Below are 18,349 nucleotides of genomic sequence, written 5' to 3'. Positions count from 1 at the left end.
ATCATATTGCTGCTATTTTCATACAATTTATTTACATATTTATGGAGCCAAACCCATGATTAAAGTGTTGTTAATTTGAACAAAAAACTAAAGCTTAAAGTTAAAATTTTGATCTTAAACTTAAAAGTATTCAAAATAAATAAGTGTATCAAAAGTTTTTCAGTCTGTTACGTTTGCCCACATTCGTGGAGATCCAGGTTTGAATCTCAGCTGTGCTATCGACCAACTGGGTGTCTACGCATGACCTTCGTGGCTATGTCTGAGCGTGGGGGGTGGCCGAAGCCCGGTTATGGATCGGTGCCCAGTCCAGGGTGTTCCTGCCTTGCACCTTGTGTTTCCCGGTGGAACCGGACCTGCTGTGACCCTGACCAAGATAGTGGTTGATGGGGGGGAAAAAAACAAATGAATTCTTTTCAGTGAATTATTTATTTAAACCTTTTTCCTTTTCATGTGTGGTTTGATATTTGAGGTCTTATATTTTTCAGTTCAAATGTCAGCTCTGCTACAAGTCGGCTGGGCAACCCCTGGCAGGCACAATTGGCAGTGCCTGCAGCAAACAAAACTGGCCACTAGTCTACTGGGTGGTAAATAAGAAGAGGGGAGTGTCTCAGGCAAAATATACCCTCCTAGAATGCGATTCGGGGCTCCAGCAGCAGAAGATTAAATGGCTACGCTAAATTGGGAGAAAAAAGGAAGAAAATTCATAAGTAAAAAATAGTTAAGGCAGTTTGTGTATTGGTAATATTGAGAATAAAGCAAAATAAAAAAGCAACATAAAATCTGCAACTGAAACATTTTGAAATATACATTAAAGTGAAAGATTGAAATGGAGATTTTATTATTTAAAGCAAATATTCCCAGTATATATTAACTGGCATATATTAAATGTAATTTATTCAAAAGACTCGAAAGTTTAGAGCAATTTTTGTTTGGTAATACTGGATATGAAACACCCATCCTCTAAATTAAGCTTAACGGAGTAAGGATGGGTTTTCTCCTCTTTATCAACTGTGTAGAAACTAGATATGCCAATTTAGCTCAAATGTTACACATTTTGAACATTACACAATAGGGATGTAACGATACACTTTACCCGCGATGCGATTCACTATACTGGGTTCATGATACGATTTTTCCCTGATTTTTGAAACTAAAATTAAAGACAAATGATGACAAAGTTTCCTTTTATTATTCCTCTTAAAATAGAAAATAAAATTCTGTATTTGTGATTATCTTTTATTTAACTGAATGCCCTTTTTATTTCCGAGGTAGGTACAAACTTTACAAAACAATTTTGAATTAAGCCTAATTTGGCTGAAAATCCGAATCTGGCAACCAGGCGTATAGCGCCAGTGACGTCAACCAGGCGAGGTGTATAGCGCCAGTGCCCTCTGCTGTTTAAAGTGAATATCGATTCATTTTACATGTCAAATTACTCGTTTTTTGATAGGAACAGTAGTAGCCTAATGGGTAGAGCTGTGGATTACCAACCTGAGGGTTGTGTGTTTGAATCCTGGCTCTGCCATGCAGCCACTGTTGGGCCATTGAGCAAGGCCATTAACCCTCTCTGCTCCAGGTACGCTGTAGAATGGCTGACCCTGAACTCTGACCCCAGCTGCCAAACAAGCTGGAATATGCGGTAAAGCATTACATTGTACTGTACACCTATATGTATCTATGACAAAGGCATTCCATCGGCCCTAGATTATCCTTCTTTTTGCGTGATACTTGACACAGTGCTGATTAGGTTGTGTTATCATTATGTAGATGAAATCCTTTCATCATTTAACAAGTATGGGTTATCAAAAGCTTGCTCATGTCTTTACCCAGACATACTGTACATCATCCTACTGTAGATGATACCTGGCCACTAAAGCTTGCCAAGAGTCTGTGATTACCCTGGAAATGACAGTAGTAGTAAAATGGTACAATACACTGTTTTATGTTTATAGACACTGTTTGTTATGCCTAGTTCACACAGGCAACTACGAAACTCGGCTCTCAATTGCTGTGTGTGAACTGCTCAACGACTCGATGTGACAACTTAAGAAAAATATCTAGCATGTTAAGTATCTGGACCTGTCGCCGACATGTGGGACAGGGGCATAATATACTGTAGTTTCTATCAGAATATATCAGCACACACACAAGCTTTACAGTATTTTGTGATATTATGGTCCACATGCTTTCATCCTGTTCTTCAGTGGTCAGGACCCCCACAGTAAAGTCAGAGATGATCGCTCATCTATTGCTGCTGTTTGAGTTGGTCATCTTCTAGACCTTCATCAGTGGTCACAGGGCACTGTTGGCTGGATATAATTTGGTTGGTGGAATATTCCACCAGCAGTCCAGCAGTGACAGTGAGGTGTTTAAAAACTCCATCAGTGCTGCTGTGTCTGATCCACTCATACCAGCACAACACACACTAACACACCAGCACCATGTCAGTGTCATTGCAGTGCTGAGAATGATCCACCACCCAAATAATACAGGCTCTGTGGTGTAGGTACAAAGTGCTTCTATATGGTAAGTAGAGCTGATAAAATGGACAGTGAGTGTAGAAACAAGGAAGTGGTTTTAATGTTATGGCTGATCGGTGTATATTAATAAGGCTTGGACAAACAGCAGATATCTTAGAAGGAAATCTAGCTTGTGGAACCCGTGCTAATACTGGTTGTTGTGAAATAGCATGTGGTTTATTACTGTAATAACGGTGTGATTATCTTGCATGACAAACAGAACTTATATTTTTATAGTATGTAAATTGTGAGGTGTTTATCTGCAGCCCGAATTCTATAGTGCAAAGTATGTATTGGCATTTATACATTTATTTATTCTTAAAGCTATATGTGGGAGATTGTCTTGCGTTGGTCTGTTGAACTACTACTGTGTGTGTGTGTGTGTGTGTTTTTTATTATTTAATGGATTGTATTTCTTTCACAAAATGTTTTGGCAACTAAGGAATTTTATTAGATATTTTTTACAGCAGCACACAATATTAGGTTTATTAAATAAACTTATTAATTTTGTGTATCTCCAGCAAATTGTGTATATTGTTTTTTATGTGTAAAATTGGATCAGAAGTTGTTACATATTTAAAAGAAACAGCAGGGTGGCACAGCATGCACATCTGTATGTTTTTAATCAGACAAAACCAGACTGATTTGTACTGACTGAAGGTATATGAATATGAATGCGTGTCTCACCATTTAAGTAATAAAAGTTTTTTTTTACTGTACCACTTTGTAATGTTGCCCTTCCTTCTCACCACACCCTTAAAAATACGTTTTGGCACCGAGGATACCAAGCGATTTAGTGTTTCAGCTCTTATTTTGTCCCATTCTTCCTGCAAACACGTCTTTTCCAAAAAATACCTGAAATGCTGATTCATCTGATGGTCCAACCTAGATGCCTTCGAGCCCAGAGAAGTTGACACCGCTTCTGGCTTATTTTTTGCACAGTAGTGGCATTTGTGCATGTAACTCTGTATTGTAGTGCTTGACAAAGGTTTGCCAAAGTAATCCCTCACCCATGTGGTTATATCAGCTATTGTTGAGTGGTGGTTCTTGATGCAGTGCCGTCTGAGGGATGGAAGATCACAGGTGTTCAGGTTAAGCTTGCGCCCTTGGCTTTTATGCACTGAAATTCCTCCTGATTCCTTGAATGGTTTAATGATATTATGCACTGTAGAGGGAGAAATATGCAAATCCATTCCAATCTTTCTTTGAGGTTCATTGTTTTTAAACATTTTAATAATTTTCTCACACATTTGTTGACAAACAATTATGTCTGCAATCAAATAAAAGTCAAAGTAAATGTAAGAAACTCTGCATTTTTATTTTATTTGCATATACATTTACATGAATGCTTGTCTTACCATATTAGAGCATGTTGCTGCTTCAAGTTGGGCCCTTAAACAAGGCCCTTAACCCTCAATTGCTAAAAAATAAAGCATCTGCTAAATTCCAAAAATGTAAATGTAAATATTATAAATACCTTTGGGTTGAACAGGAATGTTGACTGCAAGCTATGGCTTTTTGTCCATGTATTAGTGCCGTAAAAATACTGTACATTTTAAATACAGTTAAAAAATACTGTGTATGTCTATACACCAGCGCCGAGATTCTGAACTCCCCTGTTCGAAACTCTGCGTTGCCACCGGTCAGCCGGGCGCCATCTAGTGGGCATAATTGGCAGTGCCTGCAGCAGACACGTTTCTGATAGGGCGGGATGACCGGACTATGTGGCTGGGCTCTTCAAAAACGCTGTGTAAGGACCCCTGATTAGCAGATTGAGAGGCGCCTGTGCAGAATGCACGGGTAAAAAGGGTTCCGCTAAGGGCTGCACGCAGGTCGGAGGAGGCGTGAGCAGCAATATACCCCCCTCGATCCACCAGCAGCGGAAGACAAATTGACTATGCTAAATGGGGAGAAAATGGGAGAAAATGCATAAAATAAAATAGAAAAAAAATACTGTACATGATTACCTGGCCATGAGCTTGCCAGGCATCTTTTTTTTGAAAATCATGTCCAATATTATGGAGTGTTCTTTTCCTCTTTGCAGCTAAGATACCACTCTCTCTTCACTAGTTATAACTTTTAGTTTAAATAAATTTTGTGTATTTATTGTTTGTGTAAATCGTATTCGTTCAAATTATCCTCCAGGCCACCCAAGGAGGATGGGGTCCCTGCTGAGTCTGGTTTCTCTCAAGGTTTCTTGCTGTAAATTTAAGGGAGTTTGTCATTGCCACTGTTGCCCTTGGCTTGCTCAACTGCGTTTTTTTGGTTTGTCGGTCCTGGATGCTGTAAAGTTGCTTTGAGACAATGTCTATTGTACTGTAAAAAGCACTACACAAATACATTTCACTTGACTTGACTTTAGTCTTGTAGTAAGGCTTTCCACAAAATCTGGTGCCCATTTAGCCAAGACAGCATTTGTAAGGTCAGTCTGTTGACGAGAGGGTTGGCTAGGTTGAAGACAGGGCTCCATATAAAGGTTCCTCCATGTAAAACTCATCAAACCATTGCTTCAACAATCTCAGTTGGAAGCATATTATTTATATGATTTATTTCCTACAACTATTAGCTATTGGAATAGCTGAAACACCTTGAACTCAATAACAAATGTGCCAACAAACCTTTGGTCATATACTGTGTTTGTAGGAGTTTTATGTAATCTGTTAGCTTTTTCAAACAGTTGTATTCGGGCAGAGGTTGAGCACGTACAGAGATAAGACATGCACAAGGGTTAAAACTGCTGGAAGTAAACAGCTTCACAGGATGACACAAAACATTTAGCCAGAAACTGATTTTAATCATTTTTAAAAAGCAACTTACACTGATCAGCCATAACATTAAAACCACCTCCTTGTTTCTACACTCACTGTCCATTTTATCAGCTCCACTTACCATGGAAGCACCTTAGAAGCACTTTGTAGTTCTACAATTACTGACTGTAGTCCATCTGTTTCTCTGCATGCTTTGTTACCCCCCTTTCATGCTGTTTTTCAATGGTCAGGACTCTCCCAGGACCAGGTATTATTTGGGTGGTGGATCATTCTCAGCACTGCTGTTACACTGACATGGTGGTGGTGCGTTAGTGTGTGTTGTGCTGGTATGAGTGCTTTTTAAACACCTCACTGTCCCTGTTGGACTGAGAATAGTCCACCAACCAAAAATATCCAGCCAACAGCGCCCCGTGGCCAGCGTCCTGTGACCACTGATGAAGGTCTAGAAGATGACCGAGTCAAACAGCAGCAATAGATGAGCGATCTTCTCTTTACGACTTTATGTCTACAAGGTGGACCAACTAGGTAGGAGTGTCTAATAGAGTGGACAGTGAGTGGACACGGTATGTAAAAACTCCAGCAGCGCTGCTGTGTCTGATCCACTCATACCAGCACAACACACACTAACACACCACCACCATGTCAGTGTCACTGCAGTGCTGAGAATGATCCACCATCTAAATAATACCTGCTCTGTGGTGGTCCTGTGGGGGTCCTGACCATTGAAGAACAGGGTGAAAGCAGGCTAAAAAGGTATGTAGAGAAACAGATGGACTACAGTCAGTAATTGTAGAACTACACAGTGCTTCTATATGGTAAGTGGAGCCGATAAAATTGACAGTATAAACAGTTGCATCAGGTTAATGTTCATTTAGCTTTGAGATTCTTCTTGCAATGAACTTGGCTGCACCACCTCCAGCTCCTTTTGCCAGAGGGCTAGGCATGTACAAATTCCACAGGCAAATACCGTCCTAGACAGTCACACCCTTCGCGTTCCAGGCATTATTTTAATAACGCGTGAAAGATAAGGCGGTTTGACATTTAGAAATTGTTATGTACAAAGAAACATGTAAATTATTGACAGCCAAAGCTTTTGAAAAATGACAGGGCAGTGATGAGCACAGCAAATGAATTCACCTCAGGCTGTGGCTGTATCTGTAGATTGTAAAGCTCCTAAAATGATTTATTTATGATTTTATTTATTCTTTCCATCCACCACCCAGAACCACTGGGTCCAAGGTGGCAATATGCCCTGGACAGAGCACCAATCTTTTGGGGCCACACACACTCACACATTAACTTACTCTCCTATATCTATGGGCTATATTGAGCAGCTAGTCCTCCTTCTCTATGTTTTGGTAGGTGAAAGGAAACTGTAGTTTCTATAGTCTTGTTATCAGCGAACACTTTCTGATCAAAGAATGGTGTTGTCTTTATATTTTTGGTTAGAGCACTATTCTCTTCCCAGCACTGACATTATTTCACCTACACCGATCAGCCATAACATTAAAACCACCTCCTGGTTTCTACACACACTGTCCACTTTATCAGCTCTACTTACATATAGAAGCACTTTGTAGTTCTACAATTACTGAGTGTAGTCCATCTGTGTCTTTGGGTGGTGGATCATTCTCAGTACTGCAGTGACAATAACACGGTGGTGGTGTGTTAGTGTGTGTTGTGCTGGTTATATTTGGTTGGTGGACTGAGAATAGTCCACCAACCAAATATATCCAGCTAACAGCACCCCATGAGCAGCGTCCTGTGACCACTGATGAAGGTCTAGAAGATGACCAACTCAAACAGCAGCAATAGATGAGCGATCGTCTCTGACTTTACATTTACAAGGTGGACCAACTAGGTAGGAGTGTCTAATAGAGTGGACAGTGAGTGGACACGGTATTAAAAAAAAACTCCAGCAGGGCTGCTGTGTCGGATCCACTCATACCAGCACAACACACACTAACACACCACCACCACGTCATTGCCACTGCAGTGCTGAGAATGGCCCCCTACCCAAATAATACCTGCTCTGTAGTGGTCCTGGGAGAGTCCTGACCATTGAAGAACAGCATGAAAGCAGGCTAACAAAGCATGCAGAAAAACAGATGGACTACAGTCAGTAATTGTAGAACTACAAAGTGCTTTTATATGATAGGTGGAGCTGATAAAATGAACAGTGAGTGTAAAAACAAGGAGGTTGTTTTAAAGTTATGGCTGATTTACATTTACATGAATAAGAATGTTTGTCTCACCTTATTAGGGCAGGGCAGTTTGTAGCCTAAGGGTAAAGGTACTGGACTAGTAATCGAAAGGTTTCTGCTTTGAGTTGGGCCCTTGAGCAAGGCCCTTAACCCTCAATTGCTTAGACAATATACTGTCACAGTACTGTGTCACTCAGGATTAAAAAAGTGTCTGCTAAATGCCAAACATGTGAATGTAATATTAATGTAAATATTAATTTAATATTACCAGTCAGGCATACAGTATTAGTCACCAGACTGCACTCCTATTGAACCAAACAGAAATGGTTACTACTAGTGTTGTCTTGACACTTAGATAGCTTTCAAACTAGAACTGGGCGTTTCCTGAATCACCCGGGTTAATGATTCGAATCTTTGTGCTGAATCAGGAATCACGAGTCCGAAATCTCAATTAACCAGGATCCTGTGAGTCCTCTGACTGGCTGCTGCTAAGTACACAAGGGGAGTGAGCAGACTCACTGGAAACACAGCAGACTCAGATGATTTGGCAGAACCGACTTCACTTCAGTCCGTGAATCTAAGTTAAACACACTGGTGTTTTGTTATGTGGCTGATTTTATGCAAATGCTATTATTATTATTATTAAAATGCAAATGCTTACAGGCTACTTTAGGACTGTACCACTTAAGGAGTATCATAGCCCTTCCCCATGGTAATTTGTTGACTGTTTGTTCTGGTGCCACTGTGGCTGCCTGACTGGGTGAAGTTACCATGGCAATTTGTTGTTGAACATCCCCCTTGAACCCTCGACCCATTAATATACCCATCTGATTGGTAGGTGAGTCCACCCCCATGATCAAGGTTCCACTTAGAAAAAAGTGTCAACTTGTCACTGACAAGAGAAGTGTGAGGTGCTAAGAAAATTAAGAGAGGGGGATTTATTTACAGATGAGTGGACGGAAGACAAGTGATATTTGGATGCATTTTCATGCAGTAAATCAATCGCAATCAAGATGTCAGTACAAGTGACTCAAGTGACCAGGTGAAGCGGATCACATTACTGAGTGACTCAGATTAACCCGAGTCCATAAAATGAGGGTGGCACGGTGGCTTAGAGGGTAGCACTGCCGCCTCATAGCAAGAAGGTCCTGGGTTCGATCCCCAGGTGGGGCGGTCCAGGTCCTTTCTGTGTGGAGTTTGCATGTTCTTCCCGTGTCTGGGTGCTCTGCAGTAGTGGCTGCTGGTCTTTCAAAGAGGGGAAGCTCATTGTCGGCTTACATCATAAAATTTGTCAATTTATTTATGCATAAATTCTGCCCTCCGTTCCTTTTCAAGAAAATGGCCTGTGATCCTATCGTACCAAGTAGGCGTCTTTTCCAGGGACTTGACCAGTGTCCTCTCAATGGCCAGCAAATAGCTGTCAATCAAAACGGGATTCAGCCTTTCGACTGATCCTACAATCATCTTGCAGAAGCTCCGCATCCAGACCCGCCCACAGCTCCATTCACCCCCAGAGACGCTCAGCGTCCGGGGGCGGGACAAAATCGTGGCATTTATCCAATGACCGGCGAGTTTCGAAGCAATGAAAAAAAAAACGTTCCATGCAGTCCCGTTGAAGTGAATAGACGCTCAGCTTCTACGGGCAAATGCATTGACGCCACGGGAATGTATGAGAAGTTCGAGTCAGTCGATTTGTGATAAGTAGCTGATTCTGAACGAACTCTTCTTCGAGATGAACGTGTTCTAACGCATTTGTAGTCAATGAAATGTTAACACAACTACATATTTGACCATTTAATTTTTGACATTTTAGGGGAAGCTGAGCTTCCCTTGCAGTCTTAGAGAAATCGCCACTGGTGCTTCGGTTTCCTCCCACAGTCCAAAGACGTGCAAGTGAGGTGAATTGGAGACACAAAATTGTCCATGACTGTGTTTGATATAACCTTGTGAACTGATGAACCTTGTGTAATGAGTGACTACCATGTTTGTCATGAATGTAACCAAAGTGTAAAACGTGACGTTAAAATCCTAACAAACAAACAAACAAACCATAAAATGAACCGAATTTACCAGCACTATTTCAAACTTCACAAACATACTTCTCTACTCTGATCTAAAACCTTATGTACACTTATTAAGTGGTTGTCAGAGTGGGTTCCCTGACCTATGGGGGTCTGTAACACGGTGTATCTAAAGCTATAGATATATGCATAAGTATGGTACATATACTGTATATAGGTATCTCTCTCTCTCTCTCTCTCTCTCTCTCTCTCTGTATGTCACGTGACGTGTCATTATGTTCCCTTCGCTGAACTCGCGTCTCGGCGCACGAGCGGCTGTTGAGAGTCAAACGCGCGCGCACATAATGGAAGTAACAATCACAACACGCCAGGATGACTTGGTTCTTTTCGTAAATGGCAAAAAGGTAATTTGGCTTTCTCAAATTAAGTAGTTTTAATTTAAAAACGGTAAAATACGATTAAAGAAGCTGCTTATAAAAGGGTTTTATTACCTCTGGTATTTCTGTGCAGATAATTGAGAAAAATGCCGAGCCAGAGATGACGCTGCTGACTTTCCTCAGGAGCAAATGTATCCTCTCATAATTGTTGGGTTTTTTTTTTTAAGTTTTAACCTTTTTATCAGGAAATATCATAATGTTTCTAGTCAGAATACTTGTCTAACTACAATACACCTTGATAAAACCCCAATTTTGGATAAAACAACGTTCCCAGCAGTGGCGGCTCCTGCCAAATCTCTCAGGGGGGGCAGTTGTTGTGATGATGGCCAAGGTGACACGTTCAATGGGTAAATTAAAGCTTAAATAATTAACATCTTAAGTCATCTGTCAGATTGCCCTCACAAATAACTTTGAACATGGAGAGAGAGCAGCTTTACCATTTAATCATAAAATTAAGTAAAGCCTTCACACTAACAATTTCATTCAAAGTCTTCATCAGATAGCATTTTATTTTAGGTGCAGCAGATCCAGAATAAAGATTGTCATCTGGGCTGATGTGCAATGAATAAAGAAGTACAAATAGACAATTAGGGAGATACAATAAGTGCAATCACAATTCACAATTTAAAAATTATATTACTTACTTAATTTACTTGTTACTTATATGATTTCCCCCCCTTTGTAGATACTTGATGTTTAAATTTGGTCTGGGTGGCCCTAATTCTTAAGTTGCTAATTTATCCTGATTACTACGACGACTGAACGGCATTTCCCTTAATGACACGATGGAGTTGCTCCGAACTGAGGTGATGGTAGTCATGGTGACGAGATCGCGACACCAGGTTACGTGTGACGCAAGCACGTAAGTGCGAGCCCTCCCGGAACCCATTCAGAACGTATTGCAGCGCCTGCAGTTCGAAAAAAGAGCCTTAACATGAGAGTCTATGAGAGCAATGAGAGACAGGGGCGGTACTGTACGGAACACAACTCGACGCTGATTGGACTACGATATTCCGAGGCAAGACAGACCAGAACAGTCACATCTGTGATAGAAAAATTTCTTCCCTTTCGTCCTTTGGTGGTGCGTCGCCCGATCGCCCTAAGGAACGAGCCGCCCCTGGTTCCCAGTACACGTTAAGGGTACCCCAAGCACCGGTAGAACCAAACACGACTGTGGTCAGTCATTATATTAAATTTATATAACATTATTTATTAAAATTTTTACAGCAACAAGTGTTAATAACATATATAACTAAACAAAGAGTACATGTGAAAAAAAACCCACAAATTAATAAATCCTGGAGGGTTGTGTGTAACTTCTTAATTAACTACCCTAATTAACTTTTTTTAACGTATATGTGTAATTCACATAATTTATAATGTATTTCAGTCATAAGACATTACAGTGCTGTGAAAATTTATTCGAAATTCAGTCTCACTTCAAATTTTTCAGATTTTCCAACTAATTTTAATATGAGATATAATGCAAGACATCACAAGTGAGCTCAAAATGCAGCCTTTACATTTTCAGGCCATTTATTAAGCATAAAGTGCTCAAATAATTGCCCCCCTAATTTAAATAGCTGGTTGTGCCACTCTTGGCAGTAAGAGCTTCTATTAAATGTTAGCTATAACTTGCCATGAGCAAGGACGGATTAAGGATAGTCTGGGCCCCTGGGCAAAGAGTTGCTAGGGGCCCCAAAAGCATGGCTAGGGCCCCCAAGAGGCCCTGGGGTCAAAGTCCCTAATAGTCAGAGGATCCTTAAAATGGAGGGTCCTCGGAAATAAAAATATATTGTATCATAAATGTTGATAGGCATCGCAAAATGTTTTGGGCCAGGGCCCTGCCGGGGCCCCCTGACCTCAAGGGACCCTGGGCGCTGGCCCCACTGGCCCGGTCAGTAATCCAGCCATGGCCATGAGTCTTTTACATTATTGGCCCGCACTTTGCTTCACAACTTTTTCATTGATCCCATTTTGGCTCTGTGTTTTTGTAAAATCGTGTACATTGACCTTAACCAAGGCAAGTGAGGCCTGCAGTTCTTTAGATGCTTGTCTTGGTTCTGGGTTAAAATTTTGGTTGGCCATTTCTGGGAAGGTTCCCCGCTGTTTCCAGCTTTCTACATTTGTGGATAATGGCTCTCACTGTGGTTTGTGAGAGTCCCAGAGCCTTAGGGCTTTGTAGCCACTTCCAGATTGGTTGATTTCCCATTCCAGACAGCTTCTTAAATGGATAGTTTAGATTCAGCAGGTGTGCCAGTAATCATGCCTGGGTGTGATTGGTAAAATTGAACCCAAATGCCAATTTGATGAATTTGATTAACTGGTTAATTTAGTAGATAAGGCATCAAGTATGTTTTTGAATAAGGGAAGGTAGGGCAAAACAATCATCATTAAGTGAAGCATTTTGTGTTTACTTAGGTTATCGTAGTCTAATATTAAAAGTAGTTTAATGATTTTATATATAGAATATGTAGAAGAAATATGTATATTTATGCAAATATTCAAAACTAAAAGAAACTGGAAAGGGGCAAATACTTTTCCACAGCACTTTATGTCACACTGGAGGCTTTTACATGTATTATATGAAATATTGACCTACCTTGTTCATTGTGACACCTTTGTGTGACAAAGAACAAAATATATTGATTTTCCTAAAAGCCATGGTTATAGTTATATAATGCGTATACACTCACCAAGCACTATATCAGCTACACCTACTGAATCTAATACATTCATTCATGGTACATTCATGACACATTAATTGATTATTTTATGAGCTACACTTTATTATACAGGTGAACTGATTATACGGTTACTTATTTTGGCCAGTCTGTTCTGTATACGTTGTTCCTCTGTACCATTTCTTAATCGAAAGGGACCCCTGTAGGACCCCAACTTACCACAGGATGTCTAAGTAGTGGACCCTTCTCAGCACCGCAATGACACTAACATGGTAACAACATTGTAGTGTGTGTTGTAATTGTTTGAGTGTAGCATGTGCATGTTGTGCCATGTAATCAGAAATTGGGCACTGGACAGAAATAACTTCAGTCAGTTAATGGGGTTAGATAGGTATAGGTATAAATCATATTACTGTAGTATATATTTGCATGTTAGTGACGTAATAAAATTATGTGCATTTCTACAATTTTCCTTAACATTATTGTTTTCAGTGGGTTTAACAGGGACAAAGCTGGGCTGTGCTGAGGGCGGATGTGGTGCATGCACAATGATGGTGTCCAAGTTTCACCCTCATCAAAACCAAATTGTGTATCTTTTGCATTAAACCACAGACAGCTTTTGGAAATCAATTAGCTTTACATATTGTTTGTGACAGATTGAAATATTGTCTTAAACATTCTAATTTGCAGTGTAAAAATATGAAATTACTGATGCTTGGTATTTTTGTAGGGTATTTTGGTCAGCTTTTATTTTTGTGTGGTGGGATTAGATGTATAGGCACTACTTAGGACAAAGCAAGCTAAAACACAGTATTTAGGTAAATATCTAACATATTAAAGTAATTAAAAATATGTCTGGTACAACTGTATAAAAACAATTTTATTGAGCATCTTTACCTTAATGTCCTGATTATTTTTTATAATATTAGTTCAGAATAATTAAAAATATTTTATGATTAAAGTTATGTTGGAGCTGCACCACCCTTTTGAAATAAAATAAAACTGAAAGTGAAAATGAAACACATAGCACATCACATAGTGCATGTACTGTATATATCAGCATTAAGTCAGCAGAGGAGAGCTGCTGTATCCCAAATGCTGTCATGGGAAATATTGTGCTATCAACAGGGAGGGTAATATGTTAAAGCATGCATAGTATATTGCATGAGAATTGAGACACAGCACTCCAGATTGCTGGCTAAAGCGGTGTCATCTTTGTGTGCAGATTGATTCAGCAATTTTTGATATGTACACTCACTAAGCACTTTATTAGGTACATAGCTGGTACATACATTCGCTGATTATTTTATAAGCTTTGTCAATCCCCCACACCATTTATCAATAATAAGTCCCTCCTCATTGCGATGTTTGTGCTGTGCAGTGACATAAAGGTGGTAGTGTGTAAAATTATTATTCTTTTCTTGCACAGTGTGTTATCACAATAGACATAGTGTATTATTTATTGTTATTTCTGCTACGTTAGTTGCAAAGTTTGTTGTTCTTGATTGCTGTTTCTCAGTCACCATGCCGTTAACGCTTGCTTGGCCCCCCTATGCTCGCTGCATCACTGTGCAGTCACTACAGTTGAGGGCATTGGAAGTGTAGCCAGAAAACTTCATCCTGTTCAGGTATGTTAAGAGTATTTACACTTAATGGTTACTTAGGAACAGCTTCTCTGTTTACTGAGACTTGTAAACTTATACCAATCAGGCTTAACATTATGACCACCTTGCTAATATTGTGTTGGTCCCCCTTTTGCTGCCCAATACACAACAAACTGTGATGCTCTGTGTATTCTGACACCTTTCTATCAGAACCAGCATTAACTTCTTCAGCAATTTGAGCTACAGTAGCTCGTCTGTTGGATCGGACCACACGGGCCAGCCTTCGCTCCCCACGTGCTCAAATCCTTACTCTTGTCCATTTTTCTGCTTGTAACATCAACTTTGAGGATAAAATGTTCACTTGGTGCCTAATATATCCCACCCACTAACAGGTGCCATGATGAAGAGATCAGTGTTATTCACTTCACCTGTCCGTGGTCATAATGTTATGCCTTGTTGGTGTATATATAAACCGTATAAATTCTATACACATTTTTAAATGATCTTTTCAAACAGCTTTTGTGGCAGCTCCTTAATTTTCACCATGGTTGCAACACACCTTGAACACATCTCTGAGTGCTGTTTATATAACACATCACAGCTTAGGCAAATTAAGGGTTGGTAATGGCTTGATTTAAAACAAAATCTAGCTCTGCAAAAACAGTTTAAAGTTATAAATCCTTATTGTCTTTGAGAGTTTGATTATTTGTAACTGCTACCGCATATGTACCTCAATATAATAAAACACAATCCAAAACCACTGTGATACATAGCCTTTTTAAACAACAAGCTGTAATGGAAATGGAGGACACCGGCTGTCCAGTTGTAGTTGTGAAATTTTTAATGTAAAATTCTTGTTGGGTGTAACAGTGGAAGCCTGGTAGGTATGACTTTGGGCTATCAACTGAAAGGTTGAGGGTTTAAATCCCAGCTCTGCCATGCAGCCACTGTTGGGCCCTTGAGCAAGGCCCTTAACCCTCTTGCTCCAGGAGTGCTGTACAATGGCTGACTTCGCGATCTGATCCCAGCTTTTAAACAAGCTTGGATATGCGAAGAAAGAATTTCATTGTACTGTACACGTGTATATGTATACAGTGTATCACAAAAGTGAGTACACCCCTCACATTTCTGCAGATATTTAAGTATATCTTTTCATGGGACAACACTGACAAAATGACACTTTGACATAATGAAAAGTAGTCTGTGTGCAGCTTATATAACAGTGTAAATTTATTCTTCCCTCAAAATAACTCAATATACAGCCATTAATGTCTAAACCACCGGCAACAAAAGTGAGTACACCCCTAAGAGACTACACCCCTAAATGTCCAAATTGAGCACTGCTTGTCATTTTCCCTCCAAAATGTCATGTGATTTGTTAGTGTTACTAGGTCTCAGGTGTGCATAGGGAGCAGGTGTGTTCAATTTAGTAGTACAGCTCTCACACTCTCTCATACTGGTCACTGAAAGTTCCAACATGGCACCTCATGGCAAGGAACTCTCTGAGGATCTTAAAAGACGAATTGTTGCGCTACATGAAGATGGCCAAGGCTACAAGAAGATTGCCAACACCCTGAAACTGAGCTGCAGCACAGTGGCCAAGATCATCCAGCGTTTTAAAAGAGCAGGGTCCACTCAGAACAGACCTCGCGTTGGTCGTCCAAAGAAGCTGAGTGCACGTGCTCAGCGTCACATCCAACTGCTGTCTTTGAAAGATAGGCGCAGGAGTGCTGTCAGCATTGCTGCAGAGATTGAAAAGGTGGGGGGTCAGCCTGTCAGTGCTCAGACCATACGCCGCACACTACATCAAATTGGTCTGCATGGCTGTCACCCCAGAAGGAAGCCTCTTCTGAAGTCTCTACACAAGAAAGCCCGCAAACAGTTTGCTGAAGACATGTCAACAAAGGACATGGATTACTGGAACCATGTCCAATGGTCTGATGAGACCAAGATTAATTTGTTTGGTTCAGATGGTCTCAAGCATGTGTGGCGGCAATCAGGTGAGGAGTACAAAGATAAGTGTGTCATGCCTACAGTCAAGCATGGTGGTGGGAATGCCATGGTCTGGGGCTGCATGAGTGCAGCAGGTGTTGGGGAGTTACATTTCATTGAGGGACACATGAACTCCAATAAGTACTGTGAAATACTGAAGCAGAGCATGATCCCCTCCCTCCGGAAAATGGGTCGCAGGGCAGTGTTCCAGCATGATAATGACCCCAAACACACCTCTAAGACGACCACTGCTTTATTGAAGAGGCTGAGGGTAAAGGTGATGGACTGGCCAAGCATGTCTCCAGACCTAAACCCAATAGAACATCTTTGGGGCATCCTCAAGCGGAAGGTGGAGGAGTGCAAAGTCTCGAATATCCGCCAGCTCCGTGATGTCGTCATGGAGGAGTGGAAAAGCATTCCAGTGGCAACCTGTGAAGCTCTGGTAAACTCCATGCACAGGAGAGTTAAGGCAGTTCTGGGAAATAATGGTGGCCACACAAAATATTGACACTTCAGGAACTTTCACTAAGGGGTGTACTCACTTTTGTTGCCGGTGGTTTAGACATTAATGGCTGTATATTGAGTTATTTTGAGGGAAGAATAAATTTACACTGTTATATAAGCTGCACACAGACTACTTTTCATTGTGTCAAAGTGTCATTTTGTCAGTGTTGTCCCATGAAAAGATATACTTAAAAATCTGCAGAAATGTGAGGGGTGTACTCACTTTTGTGATACACTGTATATGATAAATAAATGCCTTCTTCCTTCTAACACTTCAGCTGGTTATAAGTCTAGATCAGGGGTGTCCAAACTTTTTTTGTTGCGGCCCCAGATAGAGTAAAAATATGCAAACACTGGCCACAGTGTCTTTGGTAATAAAACAAATAAAATATAATAGACCTACTTGATTACGAAATACACTTCCCTTTTATTAAGTGACTAATTATCTCTCTTTGACAGTGTTGTGTAAATTTTGACAAAGAATTTCACTCACCAGTTTATAATCCTAATGGGAAGATTATACTTCCCAGCTCGTCTGAAATCTTCTGCATTTGCTGTCTAGTTTTTGTTTCTTTGGAGCCACCATGTTTATCTTAAAACTCAAGAACGTTAATATAGGTGTGATGTTAATGTTTTGAGTTGGTGGAAAGAAGACGGGGAGCATTTTAGATTTGGGGAGCATTTTTAGACTGCAAGTGGACTGCGGGCCGTAGTTTGGACATCCCTGGTCTAGAGTTACCAGTCTCTGTTGTCATATATTGCACTTTGGATTGCACTACAAGTTTTCATTGTAAGACAATGAAAGTTTGGACTGCTGGCAGGCCAGCCTAGCACCTGCACGCTCTAAATGTAAAGCCACTCCGTTGTAACCTATGCAGAATGTGGCTGGCATTATTTAGCTAAAACAAGCACTAGCATACCCTCATGACAAAAGCTGGCTTTTAAAGCTTGTGTTGGTAACAATCAAGATGGTTATTTTTCTTTTTGGCCCAGAGAACAGAACATCCATTAATGAACAGAACACACTATTCCACTTTGTGCAAAGTCCAAGTCAGATTAGCTTAAGCACAGAAAAGTCAGCATTGTTTTAGGGTGCTTTTGATATATGGCTGTAGAGTGGTAATTTGCATTTGTAGATGCAGTAACAAACTGTGCTTACTGAAAATAATTTTCTGAAGTATTCCTGTGATTAACAGTTTACAGATCACTGCTTTCTGATTTACTTTGCATTTTACTGACTGTCCTAATTTTTTTTTTTTGTAATTGCTGCTCATGCAGGAAAGGATCGCTAAGGCACATGGTTCACAGTGTGGCTTCTGCACTCCAGGTATTGTCATGTCCATGTACGCACTTCTAAGAAACAACTCTCAGCCTACAATGGATGAGATCACAGAGGCCTTTCAAGGTATTAACAAATGACCATCATCTAAAAACATTTCTCATAATGTAACATGATAATAATTTTCTAATCTGTATTTTAACCTGTGTTTTAATGTTGGTTATTTATATAGGGAATCTGTGTCGTTGCACGGGCTATAGACCTATACTTGAGGGCTACAAGACCTTTACTACGGTAATTTTTATATTATATATTTTATTATATTCTGTTGTTATGT

The 18,349-nt window shown here is 40.3% G+C and overlaps 1 protein-coding gene across 2 annotated transcripts in view; it reads left to right on the top strand.

Moving 5' to 3' along the window:
• The first annotated feature begins 9,834 nt into the window (after window positions 1–9,834).
• xdh (xanthine dehydrogenase) overlaps window positions 9,835–18,349 on the top strand; it is a 35,668-nt gene continuing 27,153 nt past the window's right edge. For both annotated transcript variants that reach the window (XM_063007610.1, XM_063007609.1), the window contains exons 1-6: window positions 9,835–9,916; window positions 10,023–10,080; window positions 13,126–13,222; window positions 14,153–14,261; window positions 18,012–18,138; window positions 18,245–18,306. In XM_063007610.1, coding sequence (XP_062863680.1) covers window positions 9,857–9,916; window positions 10,023–10,080; window positions 13,126–13,222; window positions 14,153–14,261; window positions 18,012–18,138; window positions 18,245–18,306 — 513 coding nt within the window. In that variant the 5' untranslated portion in view covers window positions 9,835–9,856. The remainder of the gene's footprint in view (window positions 9,917–10,022; window positions 10,081–13,125; window positions 13,223–14,152; window positions 14,262–18,011; window positions 18,139–18,244; window positions 18,307–18,349) is intronic.

Source organism: Trichomycterus rosablanca, chromosome 13 (assembly GCF_030014385.1).
Source record: "Trichomycterus rosablanca isolate fTriRos1 chromosome 13, fTriRos1.hap1, whole genome shotgun sequence".
NCBI lineage: Eukaryota > Metazoa > Chordata > Actinopteri > Siluriformes > Trichomycteridae > Trichomycterus > Trichomycterus rosablanca.
Note: the sequence above shows the minus strand (reverse complement) of the source record. Positions and strands in the feature narration are given on the sequence as shown.